At 37.4% G+C, this 18,176-nt stretch overlaps 2 protein-coding genes across 2 annotated transcripts; one reads left to right on the top strand and one right to left on the bottom strand.

The window, feature by feature from the left end:
* Positions 1 to 656: 656 nt before the first annotated feature.
* Positions 657 to 17,751, top strand: SMCO3 (single-pass membrane protein with coiled-coil domains 3). The gene is made up of 3 exons (XM_008541539.2): positions 657 to 833; positions 9,245 to 9,441; positions 15,831 to 17,751. The coding sequence occupies exon 3, from the start codon at positions 15,847 to 15,849 to the stop codon at positions 16,522 to 16,524; it is 678 nt and encodes a 225-aa protein (XP_008539761.1). The 5' UTR covers positions 657 to 833; positions 9,245 to 9,441; positions 15,831 to 15,846; the 3' UTR covers positions 16,525 to 17,751.
* Positions 4,420 to 5,339, bottom strand: C5H12orf60 (chromosome 5 C12orf60 homolog). The gene has a single exon (XM_008541544.2). The coding sequence runs from the start codon at positions 5,337 to 5,339 to the stop codon at positions 4,608 to 4,610; it is 732 nt and encodes a 243-aa protein (XP_008539766.1). The 3' UTR covers positions 4,420 to 4,607.
* Positions 17,752 to 18,176: the final 425 nt, after the last annotated feature.

Here is an 18,176-nt window from a genome sequence, read left to right as displayed (position 1 = left end):
TTGTCTTACATGAGCTCAAGGTCCTAGGATTGGGCTAACTGGAGTGAAGCTGAGGGCTAGCTCTATACCTTTGAATTCTGGAAATCCATGCTACTTACCCCTCTGAAATTTGGATAAGAATAAACAAAAGTGGAAATTGGCTCATTTAACCCCACTTGGACTCCCAGAAGGCCCTGGTCATGATAGAAGAGATTCAACGGGGAATTAACTATATAAAATCACCTGGTAGAGAATTCAGGCATCTAGTGCTATCATTCTTTACATGGGGATTTTGAGAATAACAGGGCCAAGTGCACCTCTGTCACCTAGCTTGCATTGGCCTCTACATCTAATAAAGCAAGCATAAAATTTTCATACACACGAACAATTTCTGTGATTCATTGCACAGGGACTTTGGCAGGCTAGTGGCTACCTAGTAGAGAGTCCTGAGGGCATGGCTCCAGGAACGAGTTGAGCAGCAAGCCTTGGTGAGGCAGTGGTGAAACGAGTTAGGAAATCATCCTCACGTCTTGCATATATTTTTTCTGTGCCATGTCAATGCATTTATTGAGCCATATTATGTACAAAGCACTCTGGGGATTAAAAGTCGAATAAACTAGGCCAGATCTTTCATAAGTTTATGATCTCTTGGGAAAAATTAAGAAAAGAACACAAACGAGTCACAAAAGAAATACCAAAAGAAAGGAGAAAACCAAGTCTTCCACGCGTGAGAGTTCAGAAGAGAGATTTCTTCTAACTGAGCAAGAGAAGTGAGGAAGGCTTCAAGAAGGAGGCAGCATTTGAGCGAGGCCTTGGAACATCGTGGTGGGAGCCAGGGGTGAGAGGAAGGACAGGTACGTATCAAGTGCTTAGCACTAAAAATGAGTACAAATAAATGCTTTAGAGAAAACTGAGATTCCTCTGGTCTGTAGGTGGATCCAGCTTTCTATCAGAGTTGAGGCTTAGGGGAGGGGCTACAGATGGATGGAAAAGAAAGAACTCAGTGGAAAATAGAGGTGGGATATAGGAATGATCAGCATAAATAAGGGTCAGAAAACAGAGAGGTCTGGCGGAGTGAAGGAGTAATGTGGACTGGAGAGGAAAGTTGAAGCCACTCAGTTAAGCTAAAAAGCCAGCTAAAGCATTTGATCTCCACGAGAAATCACAGTTTTCTGAGTAAGACAATTCTCGTAAATTGCTGACTCTTAAAGCGTGCTCCCAGTATCAGCAGCATCAGAATCCCTGAAGTTAGAAATGTGAATTCCAGGGCCTGAACCCAAATCTATGGAATTAGAAACCCAGAAATCTATATTTAATAAGCCCTCCAGGCTTGCGATTTATGTGATTATGATCTTAAGGGAATAAACAAGTTTTTAAGAAGATAATTTAGCTCTTCCTCTCCTGCTGCTGCTTTACAGAACAAATGTCTGGAGATAGAAGTTATTCTCTTGAATTATAGAGATTTGTGGTTTTAGTGAAGGCTGAATGTATGTGATTTGCATTCCTTCAACCTCTCCCCGTAGTCCAAAGTATTGGTGTAAGAAGTCTGTGAAGTGGAGCGTTGATTTAAATCGATTCAAAGTCTAAGTTCATGAAACTTTCAGAGACCAGTTTCAAAAAATTCACTGTCATTTCTGCCCCTCTGTTGGTGTGGGGTATCTTCTGAAGATAAAATAGCCCTCAATTGTGCATAAATTCATGTGATTTGTTAAAAAAAGACTACACTATAAGGTTGCATAGTATTTATCTCCTATAGTAAATTTATTAAAGCAATGCATGCATCTCTCCTTTTTGTGTATAAAAAAATATTGTGGCCCCACTTATCATTTTATTTTTATCTTTGTAATTCAATGTTCTAATATACCTATCTGATTATCTTGAAGTTCTCTATTTACTCTTACTTTACTTTTTTTTTTTTTTTTTTGGGTGAAGATTAGCCCTGAGCTAACATCTGTTGCCAATCTGCCTCTACTTTGTATGTGGGATGCTGCCACAGCATGGCTTGATGAATGATGTGTAGGTCTGTGCCCAGGATCCAAACCTGTGAACCCTGGGCTGCCAAAGCAGAGAGCATGAACTTAACCACTGAGCCCCTGGGCAGGCCTTTCTCTATTTACTTCTACTTAAAAAAAAATAAATCTAGTGAAAGAAAATTTCTGTAGAATTTTATGTGCTTGGGTAATCAGGATTCTCAGCCTGAGTTGTCTGATGATCTGAATCAAGTTGACTTACACTGAACAAACTAGCTCTTGATTTGGTAAAATTCAACAAGCATTTATTGAGGTAGATGCTTTCAGAGACACCAAGATGTACCAAGCATTGGTGGCCGATAAACGGGGGGTGGGGGGGGGTGGTATTACAAGTATTACAGGACTTTTTTCTTTTTATTTTTTTGTAGTAAATGACCATGTGTTTTGTTTTGTTTTGCTTCACGGCAATTCACTTTTTTCTCCCCAATTTGCTTCCTTCAAACAGTTCAACCATACTGTGCCCATGGCGTCAGAGGAGGAGTGGAACCAGGCATAAGATAGAAACAAGGGCGTCTTCCCCACTTTGTTCTTTAAAACCTGAAGGAATTGAGAGAAAATGAGAAAACCTAAACCAAAGTATTTGAGAGAAATATTAAATAAGAGTAAAAGATTTGAGAAGAATGCAGCTTTTCTCCAACATTTCCACAAGCTAGAAAGCAGCAGCAGACTAGAAGTCATCAGAGTAGGCAGATTGGTGGCACCTAGCGGGGGGGAAAATGTCTATGAGAGACGCTGTGGGTGATGACCAGCATCACAAGCTCTAGTAGCATCTGAGGACCACCCATCTTTGTTGAACCAGGCACCACCCATCTCTAACATCAAAGAGCTACACTAGCTGCCATTCTCATTGGCATCTGGTGAGGACTTCCCTGCAACTGCCGCCCATCTTCCTTGCAGTCATTTCACAGACAGGCTCTGTCCCAGGCCTTCTCTTGGTCCTTGCCCATTCATTTCCCTGTGAATTCCCCAGCTGTGGAAACATCCTAGGACACAATGCTAAAACCAAGAGAAGACAGGTGAAACCCTGGACACGTAGAGGTCCAGAAAAAGGAGCAAAATGAGAGCCACAGCTCCCTTCTCCCCTTTATGTATGTGTATTTTTGAGAGGAGGCTAGCAAATAGATCAGCTCAGGATGAAACAACTTTTAATGGATCCCTATTGCAAATGAGCCAGGTTTCAGCTGAGAGAAAATGCAGAGTTAAGGTATTGAAATTTATTCTTTTTCCAGGCCCTCTCAGCCCTGGAAATGGTCAAAATGCCCTTGGCCCCCACCACAGGACATTCTGAAGGTCATACAATTTGGGAGCAAGGAAGGGATTCCTTATTTAAGATTACAATGGTAATTACAATGACAACCTTGGCTTTAGAGCTGAGCTCTTGGCTGAAGCCAACAAAAATGCAACTTCAAAGCAGCCTTGATTAAGGAGGTTATCTGGCAACGTTGGTGGAAGTGATTGCATCTCAGGCAATCACTAAAAAGTACATAAATAGAGTACTTTCTTCCTCCCTCTCCATCAAACGCTCACATTCAATTTCTTTCCTGTTACTTTCTCATGCTTCAGACTTTTTTTTTTAACATGTGTAGGCAAATAGGTTCTTTTTAAAGGAGAAAATGGGATTAAAATTTTAAATGAGATAATGTTTAAATAAGGAAAACACTTAGGTATTTTGAGAAGGAAAATTCCAATAAAGAACTAAAGTTATTAATGCTTACTGACAACAAAGTTCCTATTAGGTATCATGTGAAACAGGCCAATCTGGAGAGCACACACTCATTCACAATGCATGAGAGCCAAAGACTTTATGGGAGGCAAATGGACTACTTATCTACCTTTTCTTCTCCAATACAAGCACATTTCAGAAATCCTACTTCTACTAGTGTTATGGTCTTTGCTTTGTGAAAGGTTAAAGCACCTCCATTTTTCAACCTCTAATATCTCCTAATCATAAAATCTCAGCAGGAGACAAACGAGAACAAATCATCTGCTCTGGTCTTAGTCACATAAGCAGGAAAATTCTATTACTCCTCATTCATTGTTCTCATTTACTTCTGGAAAAATCATATCAAAAGTATTTAGTGATGGTGTATGATAGGCAAGGCACTGAAGTATATAGAAATTGGTCTGTGAGTGACAAAAATGCAGAGGTTATTTTATGTTTCCTGGGCTTGAACGGTCCTTTCTGCCAGATTATCTAATGATGATGTTTACATTTACCTTGACTTCGCACTGTAGTAGCCAGAAATAGAATTACTAAGATTGGAAATTAGGATCATTTTAATTATGATTTAAGATGAAACATAATGTTTGGAAACATCCTCAAACGTAATGCTACCTTGATTTTTTTGAACAATATATTCTTTCTGGTATCTGCCACTTCAAGCAGATGGCTTGAAAGAAGGAAAGCTAGTTTCTTTGATTATTTATTTTTATTTGAATAAAGCAAAACTTGAGGCAAATGGTTTGCCAGGTGACTACTCTTAGCACTTATGTCCCAACAGACCACATGTCTGGCATCAAAGGTCTTAGAAAGTACTATAAAAACACAGGATTTGAACTGATTTTCTGACAGAAACGAGCACTTCTGTTGCAGTCCCTCTAGTTATCGGCTTTTTTAGACACAGAAATCTTGCCTTCCATTGTCTTTATGGCTTTTTGGAGGATCTCTAAGATTGGTCCCATAGCGCTGACAATTTTCTCCAACTGATCTGCAGCTAACTCAATGGTATTCTCAGCATTCTCAGTTTTTAATGCATCCTGCACCTTTTTCAAGGTATCCACTGTAGTGGTTTTGGGTAGACCTGAACTTGGGCTTTTCTCAGATGTACTGGCATCTGATTGCGGTTTGGTGTCTTTTCTGTAGAAGTCACTTAATCGAAGATTCATGATGGGATATTTCATCAAGAATGAAAGAGAAGATTCCAAATTCCCCAGGATGCTACTACCACTCAGCGCAGAGACCATGATGGGTATAGGGACATTTTTGAACATTTCTTTAGCAGACTGCTGCAACTCCTTTACAGTGGTACTCTTCTCAACCACAGAGCACACGGCTGCTGCAATCTTTGAACATAAAGGTTCCTTTTGCATTTTTTCCTGCTTGGCATCCACTGCAGACTGCATCTCCTTAAAAATGTTGAGCATTTGTTCAAAGACATCCTTAACATGACCATCTTCTTTCACAGCCATCAAGATGATCTGGGCATCCATACTGCTGTTAAACAATTCAGTAAGTGTGTTTGTGGAGGAAGCAAGATCTTGTATTTGAAAGAAGAATGTTTTGGCAGCTTGAAACAGCCTCTCTTTATCCTTTTCTGACTCTGAAGACATTTCTCCAACAAAATTGTTTCAGCACTGCAAAACAAAGCAGTAATCCAAATGAAAACCAAAAGCATATTTATCAACCATCAAGAGACTGAAAGTATACTCTACATGCCAGGATAACTCCTGTCAAGGACTGCAAAGCTACACAAGCTGTAAAGCAGAAATGAGCCTATGCTTTAACAAAAATAATTAAGACAGAGTAGAATAGGGGTGTTTCATTGAATTTAAACCACATATCAAATATTTTTAGCTAGATCCTGAAGTGGATATGCTGATATATGCATATCCTCAATAACTATCGAATCTACTGGAGAAGATTGGATAAAGCATTAAAAATTACATAGAGGGGCTCTGGTTCCAGTTTAGAGAGAGCAAGAGCACTCCACCCAATCTTTCTTACTGATTACAACTGAAAATCCTGGACAGAATAGATAAAGCAACTACGAGATAACTGAAAGGCGGATAACAGCAGACCAGGCCGGTAGAGAGTGCAGCCTTCCAAAGAGGACCAAGGCCATCTGATGCAAACTCCCAAAATGTCTGTCCAGTCTAAAAATGTTTCTGCACTTTGATTACAACTCATTCTCTTCTGCTACAGAGAGGAGTGTAAACATCGCTAACCAATGTGCACGGTCTTTTTTTGGTCTCTCTAGAATTCTGCTCTATCAGTCATTTGCCCTTTCTCTTGTGCCGTGAACTGAACTGTGCCCTCCCAAAATTCATATGTTGAAGCCCTAAGCCCCAATATGACTGTATTTAAAGCCTACAGGGAGGTAATGAAGGTGAAATGAAATCATGAGGGCAGGGCCCTGATATGATACGATTAAGGTCCTTTTAAGAAGAGGCACCAGACAGCTCCCTCGCTCACTCTCTCCACCATGTGAGGACACAGTGAGAAGGTGACTGCCTACAAATCAGGAAAAGGGCCCTCACCAAAAACTGAATGGCCAGACACAAAAAGACAAATACCACGTGATTTTACTCATATGTGGAAGAAAAACAAACATATGTATGAAGACAGATTAGTGACTACCAGAGGGGAAGGGGGTTAGGGGTTGGGCGAAAGAGGCAAAGGGGCACATATATATATGGTGATGGATACAAATTAGACTATTGGTGGTAAGCACGATGCAGTCTACACAGAAACTGATAAATAATGGAAACCTGAAATTATACAATGTTATCAACCATTATGACCTCAACAAAATAATTGGAAAAAAACCTGAATGGGCTGGCACCTTGATCTCAGGTTTCTCAGACCTCCAAAACTGTGAGAAAATAAATTTCTGTTGTTTAAGCCCCCAGTCTGTGGTGTTTTGTTCTGGTTGCCACGCTGACTAACATCTTGCATCCTCCATGTCTGCCTCTTAATTTTTCCTTCTCCTTTAACTACATACATACACACTTTCCTAGTCAGGGGAAAAAAAAAAACTTTTACCTTGATTTCCCTTCAAATCATGATTCCATCTCATTCCTTCAATTCTCAAATTTTCAAGAGACATTCTTTACATCATTGTAATTTATTCTGTCCTCCACCATTTTCCTATAGGGCACCAATAATTTCTAATTATCCTAACCATGTTGAGTTCTCTGCATTATTTAAAATTGCTGAATACCTTGTCTTGCTTCAAAATTTCCCTTTCTTGAGGCTTCCATGATGTTGTACAACTCTGGTCCTTCTGTATTCTCTAAGCACTTATTTCACAGGCTTCTCTTCCTCCTCTTACAACCAATGGCTCTCCAGTCTCCTAAACTCTGCAAGGTTGTGTCTTTGGTCTTCATTATAGTCTACATTTCCTCTCTTCGAGATCTCATCTGTCCCTGTATCTACAAATGCCACCTGCAGGCAGATGACTCCTAAATCTCCTACTGTAGCCTCAGCAATTCTCCTGATCTCCAGATCTACATTTCCAACTATCTATTGGTCATCTCCACATGGTGACTGCACCAGTATATTCCACACAACATATCCAAAACTGCACTTATCTCCTCAAAAAACACTTTCTCCTCTTAACTTTTGCCTCATTGTTGAGGCTCAAAATCCATTTTTATCTTCACTTTCCAATGTCAAACCAATCCCTAAGACTTGTTCATTCCCTCTGAACTTACTTCCGTCTCTCCTCTCCCTTCCATTCCCATAACTACTACTCCAGTTACCTCTCATCCAGACAGTTTTATAGTCTCACATTTGATCTCAATACTTTTGGTCCAGGGGTCACAAACTGGAAATCCACAGGCAAAATCCAACCAGCAGATGTGTTTTGTCTGACCTACCATGATGTATTTTCAAAATCTGTGTTAGCTGCCAAATTTAAAGATTAGAAATCTGGATTCCTATTGATTATTGAAAAAAATGAGATTAACTGGTGGCACTAAGCCCATATTCTGAATTGGAAAAATTTCCTAGAGCTGAAGTTGTCCCCTTTAAACTGAACACTTGCCCTTTATACCCTATTGTCTTAGACTAAACGTTTCAATTACTTACATAACTTGTCCAGCTACTGTAGGCACTGGAGGCGGTAACCCATGCTTTACTGTCCATACCTACTAATCCAATTAATAGAAAGTGACCTTCCTGAAAGTCAAACCTAATATTATCCTATAATAAAAGCCTTCAATGGTTCAGGATCACCTAGAGAATAAAACACAATTTCCTAGCATGGCGTTTAAAGCCATCTACAAACTGCTCTCCATTTCCCACTACTTGCCTTCCCTTCACTGCTGTCACATACACCCTTACCACCAGCATAGTCGATTAATTTTAATTTTGTTCCCTGAAAACGCTCTACAATTTTTTGTTCGGCTTCTTTGTTCATCATATTTGCTCCATCTGCACTATCTCCTCCATACCCCACCCCCTACACATCTACTGAAATCTTACTCCTCCATCCTTACCTATTTCAGATTCACTGGCCACACAGACTTTTTCCTTTTTTCCCCATGCACCCACATGGTGGGGCCCTAAGATACATCAAGTACAAAATGACCCACTGGGACAAAAGTACAATAACACCCCACTTAGTCATTCTGTAGGACCACAGGGCAGCAGCTGTAGATTTTACAAGTCTCCTATCTGGTGTTTTCGTTCTGTATCATCTACCTACCCAATAACAACAGGAATTGGTCTTGTTAATATAAGAAGAATATTTAGTACGTTTTTGCCACATAGGCACTATGCGAAGTATTTTACCTGTATTATCTCATTTAATCCTTATGACAATCCATAAATCACAAACTAGTACATTACACCAATGAAAAAATTTAGAGAGATTAAGTGACTTTCTCAGGGTTACATGGCTAGTAAGTGGTAGTTTCAGTACACAAAATCAGGACTGTCGGATTCTAAGGCCTATGGACTTTCTACTAAATTACCCTGGAGCTGAGCAATTTCCTGCTTTTGAGGTGTCCTCACTGCAGAAGAATCATTAGGGATTAGGACAGGATCTAGAGGAAGAAACATGAAAGATTCTGATCTACGCTTTAAGAGAAAAGAGTCAATATGGTCTTCAAGGTTTTTATACTGTCAAGACAATTCACTAAGATAACAAGAGAGATAGTGATAAAGAGAAGAATGCCTAGCCAGGAAAGAAGAACACAGGTACAAAAAACACATTTGGCTGGAAATTTCTGGATTTATATCTCTTGACAACCTAAACAATCAGCAACAGATGGAGGTACAAATGCAACAGAAGCTAAAGGAAAGCTATTATCTGGAAGAGTGACAAGATGGAATTCCAAAATTTGAGAGTCGCAATCAAAGAGCCATCTTCTCTACTGAATTGAATCAGCTCAGTTGTATAGTACTTTCAACAACAAAAAGCCCATTAAAGAAGAGAAAATTGAATGTTTTACCACTTTATTAGTCTTTCAAATTACATTACTTAATATATACTAATTTTCTATTAATATAGGAAATAGAAGAATTCTGAAAACTAAGCCATGCAGAAATAGTCTAAAAACCGGACAGGCAGAGGGACCCAGCAGAGACTAGCAAAGCCTGTAAGTCATCACATTCCATCAGAAACATCCAGATGAAACCAGACGAAAAAGCACTTCAACAATATTCCTAAACAGCTGCTGGGACTGCTGAACTCAGAAACACAGCAAGGTAAGCAATATGGATATTCCTATTAGTATTGCTATAATATTCTGTTTCTTCATATTAAAGGATATTCGAAATAACAAGTCAGTCTTGAATCCCACCCATAAATAAAGTAACGAAACAACTTTGTTTTAAGAGGATCCCATGGCATGTTCCTTCTGATTATTTCTCTGAAGACAGCACAGAAAGAAGAAAAGTAACAGTTTATATAACTGATTAAGTCAGAGGGGAAGCTGAAGCAGTAAAGACATCAATTGTAGAAAGGATTAAGGATGAAAGGACACCTGTGTAAATGTGCATTGTTTACATGGATTGTAACATTTCCTTCTATGTCTTTAACATTAACATAAGCACTCAGTACCTGTGAAAGAATGAATGTGCAATCTAATACTAGTCAATGGAGAGTGCTTATGCTCTTTCATAAGCTATATTACATTTAAATATCATTGGGCACTTGTTGTGTGGCTCCAAACAGACTGCTATCTTCTTGAAGGCAAGAAATATCATCTACTTTATATTTTTAATGCCTCAAGGCACACAGAAATTTCTCAAGTAAGCATTTGCTAAATGCTGATGAATGACTTTGATAATCTGCTTTGTGGTCAGAAACATTCTTTAGAAAAATTTACATGAAAAAGAGCGTCATCACAGGGTGATCAACTTGTTTTGTTTTATTTTTTAATGGAAAGCAATGGTTTTGATTTAATTTAAAGAAGGAGGCTCAGAACTAGTTAGTATCTGTTATTTTCTCCTGAGAAGCTTCGGACTTTACCTATACCCTATTCCCACACTCCCAAATAAGTGAACCTTGCATGATGGCTGGACCCAGTACAGACAATGAGAAGTCACAGCAGGGAGAAAAGGAAAACCTTAGAGAGCACTAATGACTAAACATCAGAGGCTTAGACAGGGTCATGGTTTTTTTCTTTCATTCTTTTTTTAATTGTTATTATGGGAAAAGTTCAAATATACACAGAGGTGGAGACAATAATAGAAATGAACTCCCACACACCCATAATCCAGCTTCAAAAATTATCAAAACAAAGTCTATCTTATTTCCTCTAAAACCTACTCCACTCTCCCTTCCAGATTATTTGGAGGCAAATCTCAGAGACTGTTATTTCATCCTTAACGTTGTCAGTATGTATTTCTACAAAGACAAGAACTCTTCTTTTTCAAATTCGGTCTTATGCTCCCCAAATTAACAATAAGTAATAGAATCATCTTTGACTTTGAAACACACCCAGTGTCCTGGTGTAAAAATTTATTTTTGGTGACAGTATAAAAGTTTTTGGAATACAATTTACAATACATATCAAAAGTAATAAAAACTTTAATTCCTATTGATTATATAGTTCTTCTGTAAATTTATCCTGAAGAAATAATCCAGACAGTTGAAGAGGAAACAAAAAGCTATGTGTATTAAAATGCTCATTAGACTATTATGATAGTGAAACAATTGAGGATTTATTAAATTATGGTAAGGATATCTTATGGAATAATTTATATAACTAATAAAATGATTATAAAACTAGAAATATGAGAAAGTGTTTAAATTAATATAAGATGAAAATGTTATTTACACTATTACAACTTTGTAAAACTACTTATGCATTTAAACAAACTTTAAAAAAGAATAACCAAAAACACAAGATAGCAGGTTTATGGGTGTTTTTCCTCCTCTATTTTAACATGTTTATATATTAGTGCTATTGATTTTACATTTTAAAATAGTTTGTTTTATCAATATTTTACTTTGAATTTCTTCATGTTATAATTCTTCCATCTATCTAAGCACATAATCACATTACTTTCCCCATAAAGCTTCCTCTAATCGCCTCAATATTAATTTCTCTTTTTAAATTCCAATAGCACTTGACAGTCAATGCACTACTGTTATTCACAAAAGTATCCTGAGTTTTTATTTGAATATGTGATAATCAGCACACTTCCACTTTGTAAGGTGGTTCCTTTCCTGAAAAACAAAAATGGCTGTACAGTATCACTACATAAACATTAACTTTCAGATACTATCAACACATTTCCACCATTTCTTATACACGCTTTTATCTTGAACGTTTGCTTCTCAATTCAACAAACTGATGAGGTCAGGTTCAATAAGAATCCATCGGAAGCCAGTCTCTGTTCCCACTCCAATTTCCTAAGCCATGCTGATCACTGGTACCAGCACTCCTAGATTTGTTTAGTTCCTCTTTTATGAAAGAACAAGTCAAAATATGTGTGACTTCTAGACTTTGTTTTAGCAACAGAACTCTCTTATCAACAAAATTTTACCCACTCACGGCCCAAATATAGCCCCACGAGAAAGCACAGCTGCCTCAGTAAAGGCTGGGGCGAAGCAAGCGCGCCAGAGGCCAGGAGCTCCACCTGCTGGTTACCAACTGCACACCAGGCTGCCCCAGGTTCTATATAACCAATTTCACCAACCACTAGAGTAAAATACTCAGAGGACAGCCCAAACTCTGCTGTACAGAAGTGGATGGTAACTTCTCAAAGTGATTTTTTCCACTGACAAGGAGCACTATTACGTGCTAACAAATATTGTAAAAATTCGTATTTACCATACAAAAGGTGCAGGTAATCAGAGCTGGATTAAGTACACTCTAAGCCACCTGCTGATGCTAATCTCTAAAAGTCATTTTTAAAATGACTTTTAAAAGATTGAATTTTAAATTCAATACTTAAAAGGTCATCCTTGAAAATTTAATAAGATAAGGAAACGTATAAGGCCCAGAACTCCTCTGAGGTATGTACTAGAAAACGTTGGTGAAACACCACTGGAGGCCTGCCTAAGTAACAACTATAATATAAAGGGGACTTCAATTAATTGCAGGGCTTTTGTCTTGCTGAGTGAAGTAAGCAATTTGAGAGTCAGAACTAAATTATCACGGGCAATAGTGGAAACTCTGGACATTATCAACTACAGTTTTCCATGTGGTGTATACCTCTCCTCTAAAAATCAAGCACATATTTAAGAGTATCAATTTGAAACAGTACAAATTGTTAACCTTCCCTAGATGATCAAATGTCTCCATAAAGCTCCAGTGTAAATACACATTAAAGTGTGGGTTCTTTAAAATTTGAATTTGCACAAGCCAAGCAGTATCTCTAATTTTGTATGATATTTATTTTCAACTTGACATTGTAGTCTTAAATCGATCTTAACTTCCCTACTAGATTAGAAATTCTATGAAAGCAGGGACCACGTCTTTTTTCATTTTTGTATGCCCTACAGAGGCCAGCACACCACCTCATACATAGTAAAGTACTACTCCATTAGATGAATTGCTACTGAATTATTAAATTGCTTCCTTGCTCTTCAAATTTCACCTGTCCAAAACGAAACTCATTGGTTTCACCTTCAAACCTCACCTCTCCTCCACCTAATTCTCTAGCATTTATCTCACCGTTGGGATGGAAATAATCTTGAATTGCATTCAGTACTAGAGCAGGCATGGTGGCAGGCCAGCTGAAGATCTGTTTGCATAAGAAACCCTCCCAATTCCCTTCCTCAAAGGAAAAAGAGCTAGGAAGGTAAGCCTGACTCAGAAAAATAAAAGTCTTTTTTTTACTAGATGCGAAAAATAGTTCTGAGCACATCTTGATGTCTCTTACTCAAACTTGTTATTGGCACAAAATTACGGATATCTGGATCCTAGGAAGAAGCGTATAAAAGTGCATGTGCAAGGGTTTTAGTACATAAAGGAGAGAAAATATTACTTTTGTAGTTGAAAAAGTTCCATGTCTTCGATTTTCGGTAAGATTGAGCTTTTCTCATCAGTTTGCTACTATTTCTTCTTTTACTGTCTGTTAAGAGTTGTTTGCTCATGAAGCTAGTAGATTATTCCTGTTTTCCTTATGAACAACGGTCTTTATAGAAATTAAGATCTTTTCATTTTTCCTGCATTTTCCCCACTTTGCTTTCAGTTCTTTTTACATAGTCATCTTTGTTAGTCAAAATTTTGTGTGACTTTTTTCCATTGGTTTTAAGCTTATAAAGTCCTCCTCCAGACATTTGAAAATTATCCATTTTCTTCTAGCTAATTTATCATTTGACTTTTTTACATATATTACACTAACATTTTTTATTAACTTTTAACCCCCTGAAACCAGCCCGATATGCCAGGACCATTTATGGAATAATAACTTCAATTAATATCAATTTGAGATTCTACATTTATCATATAGTAAATCAAATGTACAGAAGGGTCTGCTTTGGGGACTATTTTGCTCCGCGACTCTATCTACTCTTTCACCTGTACAATACTGGTTAATATTGTATTTTTTTTGGTGTTTTAATATTTGGGGAGAAAAAGTCCCATCATTACTTCTACTGAAAAAATAAGTAGTTTCATCTACTCAGCCTTTCAGGCAGATTTTATGATTAATTTGTAAAGTTGTATTAAAACAATAAATTAATTGGGAAGGAACTGACCACTTGGAAGCATTCAACCTCCCATCCAGGAGGAAGGTCCATCTCTCCATTTGTTTATCTTGAGGTAATAGAAACACAAGCCTTTTCTGGAAGCTATGCCTTCATACAATGGCATATGATAGCTGCTAGAGATATTTTCCACTTTTTCAGGGTAAGAAAGAGTCCTCTCACCTAAATATCTGAGTTAGGATGTAGTTGGTGATCTTCTGAATTCAAAGTCAGAAACTAGAGTTTTCACTTCATGTAAAGATCTGAAAATTAGGAATGAAAAAAAAAAGAAAGAAAAAAGCTTAATGGAAAATTCCTAGCAGAAAAAAGAAATCAAAGTCCAAATTTGTAGTCTGCAACCCAATGGTGAGTTTACAGAATATTTAACAGACCCTCAACAAACAATTTCTTTAAATGATATTGACATTTTCTAAATACCGTTTTGTGGAAATGTGTGTCTGGCGTGTGTGTGTGTGTATACTGGATCTGAATCAAGGATAAAAATGAATTTCTGACCATGATAAAGTTTATCCTACCAGAGGTACCAACGCATTTTTCTAAATTTAACAACATAAATGATTATGTTCCTAATATATTTTTTAAACAATTTTCCCTTTCCATTTCCAAATTATATCCTTATGACTTAGAGGATAAGTTATTTTCATGCTTACTTTCTTGGAGAAAAACATCTCCATTCCTTCATCTCATGCTTCTGAGGTCCCCCATATCTAGGCTAAAAAACATGGTCCTAGAATAGAGTCCCAATTAATCAGGATGTTGTCTTCTCAAAGAGAGGATGTATGAGATGCCACACAGATAAAGAGTACTCCATTTTTCTTTCTTTTCTTGTAAGAGTTTAAACAAAAAACAGAAGTGCCAGGCACACAGTAAGCCTACTCAAAGTATGCATATTTGGTAACATTGTTCTTACTTGGCTCAAACTTTGACCCAAATAAACTCAGAACATGCTTGTTCTTTTTCCCTCTGCACGGTACTCTGAGCCAGAAGTACAGATACAAGAAGCCTCCTACCACACTTATTTTATATATTCTATGGTGTACTCTTGCTTATTCCTTAATGCTTTTGTGAAATGGACTTTTCTTTTTCAGGCTAACTCTAACTTATCTTAATAATGGCCAAGTGCAAGACAGACCATTCTAAAGAACTTCATTTATAAGCTTTGCAAATGGAGAATCAGAGAGGGGGGTGATAAGTGCACTGTCCCCTGCACCATGCCCATTCTCTCCCCAAGTAAAATTTTAATCTAAGAATCAATCTAATTAAACAATCCTCTTATCACAAAGATTTTTTGTAGATTCTAATGTTACAGGTGTTTTCCCTTTGGATGTCCCTTAGGTTTAGAAAACAAATAATTTGCCTGTAAAGATAAAGTGATTTGAATATTATAAATTAAGGTAACAGACTATATAAACAAAATCAGATATTAATAGCCCTGGAAACTGAGAGATCTTAATATTCTTCTGGCCCGACTAATTTAACTTCAAATATTAGAGAAATCAACCTGGTGGTCTATTCAATGTAGTAACTAGGGGTTGGGGAAATTAAGGGGCGCTGGTTATCAAGAGCTAACCGTTTCAAACCGAGGTCTGTTTCAAATATGTTATTACATATTACTTGGAAATAACCACATTTATTAACAACCAGATGCTTGATAAACACAAGTATTTCCCCTCTAGGATTTCCCCCACCACAAAACCTAATGCCTTAATTAATGCATCAATAGGTTGTATTCTATAACCCACATTTCCATACACTGACTCCAAGTTTCAGAAAAATAACTGTTTGGAAGATTCTGTTGAGTTTTCCAAGGAACTCCTTAGACAGCATATTGCTACTTCGCTACTCAAGAAGTAAAAGATCTGGTCAAAACTATGAAGACAGCAGATATTTTTCAAGATTTTTAGTGGAGGTTTACTATTTTATTTTTCAGAGATCATATCTGAATTATGGCTCAGAGTGACTTCCTCTACCCAGATAACCCAAGGAGGCGGCAAGAAGTAAACCGTCTTCACCAGCAGCTCCTTGACTGCTTATCGGACAGCTTCCACGCCACCAATAAACTAACGGAGGTCTTAAATACACACTTGGGTTGCAGTCTGGCCTCCATTGAGATGAAAAGAGATGGGACCATCAAAGAAAACTGCGATATCATCATCCAAGCCATGATGAAAATCCAAAAGGAGTTGCAAAAGGTCGATGAAGCACTAAAAGAGAAACTAGAGCCAACTCTCTACAGAAAACTTCAGGATATTAAGGAACGGGAAACAGAGAAAATTGCAATAGTACAAAAGGTTATTTCAGTCATCCTGGGAGAAGCTACTTCTGCAGCCAGTGCAGTGGCTGTAAAACTCGTGGGCTCAAATGTCACAACTGGCATAATTAACAAGTTGGTCACTGTATTAGCTCAAATTGGTGCTTCTCTCCTTGGCAGTATAGGAGTTGCTGTTCTTGGCCTTGGCATAGATATGATCATCCGTGCCATCCTGGGAGCAGTGGAGAAAACGCAGCTGCAAGCAGCCATCAAAAGTTACGAGAAGCACCTGGTGGAATTCAAGTCAGCCTCAGAAAAATATCATCAAGCCATTACTGAGGTCACCAACACAGTGAAACATCAAATGAAATAAACAGCCACTTTATGTGCCACTGGAATATTTTTCTTCTTCTCTCTCAATAATAGTTTTGCTTCTTTGATTAGGTTCATTTTCCTTAAGTTTCCAACATAGGCATAAATACAGTAAACAACTGGGAAATAGAAATTAGAGATGCTAAAACTAGACGACTCCAGTTTCCCATTAACAATGAATGCCTGGATCAGTGTGTGCTGGACCCTGTGGTGTAAAAGATTCTATGTCGGGACGTCTTCTCACTCTGCTCTACCAGATGAAAATTAGCGTAAATGCTATTGTAGAGCAGCAGGTGTAGGGGGTACCTTTTCCTTTTCTAATTCCCAGTCAAAATTCTTAAAATTTACATTGAATGCAAAGACTTTCATTTCTACCACCAGGTTTGGACATCATTTTGTTGAAAGGGGACATACTTAGTAAATTCTTCCTGGACACAAATCCTGGGTCTTCAGATGGAACAGAATTACTACTGTAATTTTTACTATCAGTTTAAATCAAATTTTCTGTAAACTGGAAGAGACTGAAATAAGGTTTGTAACAATTTACTTCAATGATGAAAGGAGGCAATGGTTCTGTAAACCACTATTACACACCATAATCTGAATGGATTTGTAAAAGATAAAAATTAAAACTAGGTTCTGTTTCTACAGTTGCAATCAACCCTGACTAACCGTGGTGTGATTAAATATCCCTTAAGTGAAAGTTTGAACACTCTGGAACATTTGAAAAACCAACAAGCAAATCCTAGCTATAAATGCATAAAATGCATTTAGGATGCGGGAGAGGAAGTAGCTAGTCTTTTAAGAATTTGTCATTTAGAGGTGGGTCAAAATTGATCACCTTATGGGTTTTCAGAAAAATGAAATTTCATTTTCAATACTAGCAGAAAGGAGGAAGTTGCCCCTGCTATACAAAGCTTTAGGTGGCCCATTTCACTAATTGTCTAATTTGAGAAAAATTCAGAGGCTATGGAGGCCTAATGGTTCAGCTAAACTTCTGAAGATGCAAATGTCTGTTTTCTAAATCCTTCACCCACTTTTAACTCCCCACTGACACTCTTAGGTTCTACTCACAAAATTTTTAATGAGCTGTTGATGTAAGAATGTGTGTGTTATAGTTGATTCTCGCATCCAAGTTCAAGAAATGTCTTGAAATTTTAAAGGCTCAGCCTATCTCAAAAATTAAAAAGCTAGATAAAATATTTTAATTTCTCAAATGTTCTCTTCATTTTGTCTCCTGTCATTGCTTTTGTAAAATAGTTGCAAAACATCACAATGTAGTTCACCTTCAAAATTAAATCTTATTTTCTTTTTTGATTATACCCGACTTATAAGCCTTAAACTACAAGATCTTATTATTGCTCTTTCTGGAACTCAAAATGCAGCCTAAAACCAAAACAAGAATTTTGTAAGACCAAGATTAGTTTACGTAAGCGATCAATATCATATGGTTAAGCACACATTTAAATATTCTACTAAAAATTAATTTTTATCTGTCAATATTTTGAAATTTTTATAATTGATAGATAAGAATTGGGCTGTACCTAACATATTTTCCTGTAAGGAATACTCAGATTAAGATCAGAAATAACCAAGCAGGTCCTTCAGGAGTAGAATTTTTAAATATTTAAACTTACCTTTGAAGGGAAAAGT

Source organism: Equus przewalskii, chromosome 5 (genome assembly GCF_037783145.1).
Source record: "Equus przewalskii isolate Varuska chromosome 5, EquPr2, whole genome shotgun sequence".
NCBI lineage: Eukaryota > Metazoa > Chordata > Mammalia > Perissodactyla > Equidae > Equus > Equus przewalskii.
Note: the sequence above shows the minus strand (reverse complement) of the source record. Positions and strands in the feature narration are given on the sequence as shown.

What these genes read in the sequence shown, in the direction of transcription:
- C5H12orf60 (XM_008541544.2), bottom strand. Translation starts at nt 5,339, where the DNA reads ATGTCTTCAGAGTCAGAAAAGGATAAAGAGAGGCTGTTTCAAGCTGCC.
- SMCO3 (XM_008541539.2), top strand. Translation starts at nt 15,847, where the DNA reads ATGGCTCAGAGTGACTTCCTCTACCCAGATAACCCAAGGAGGCGGCAA.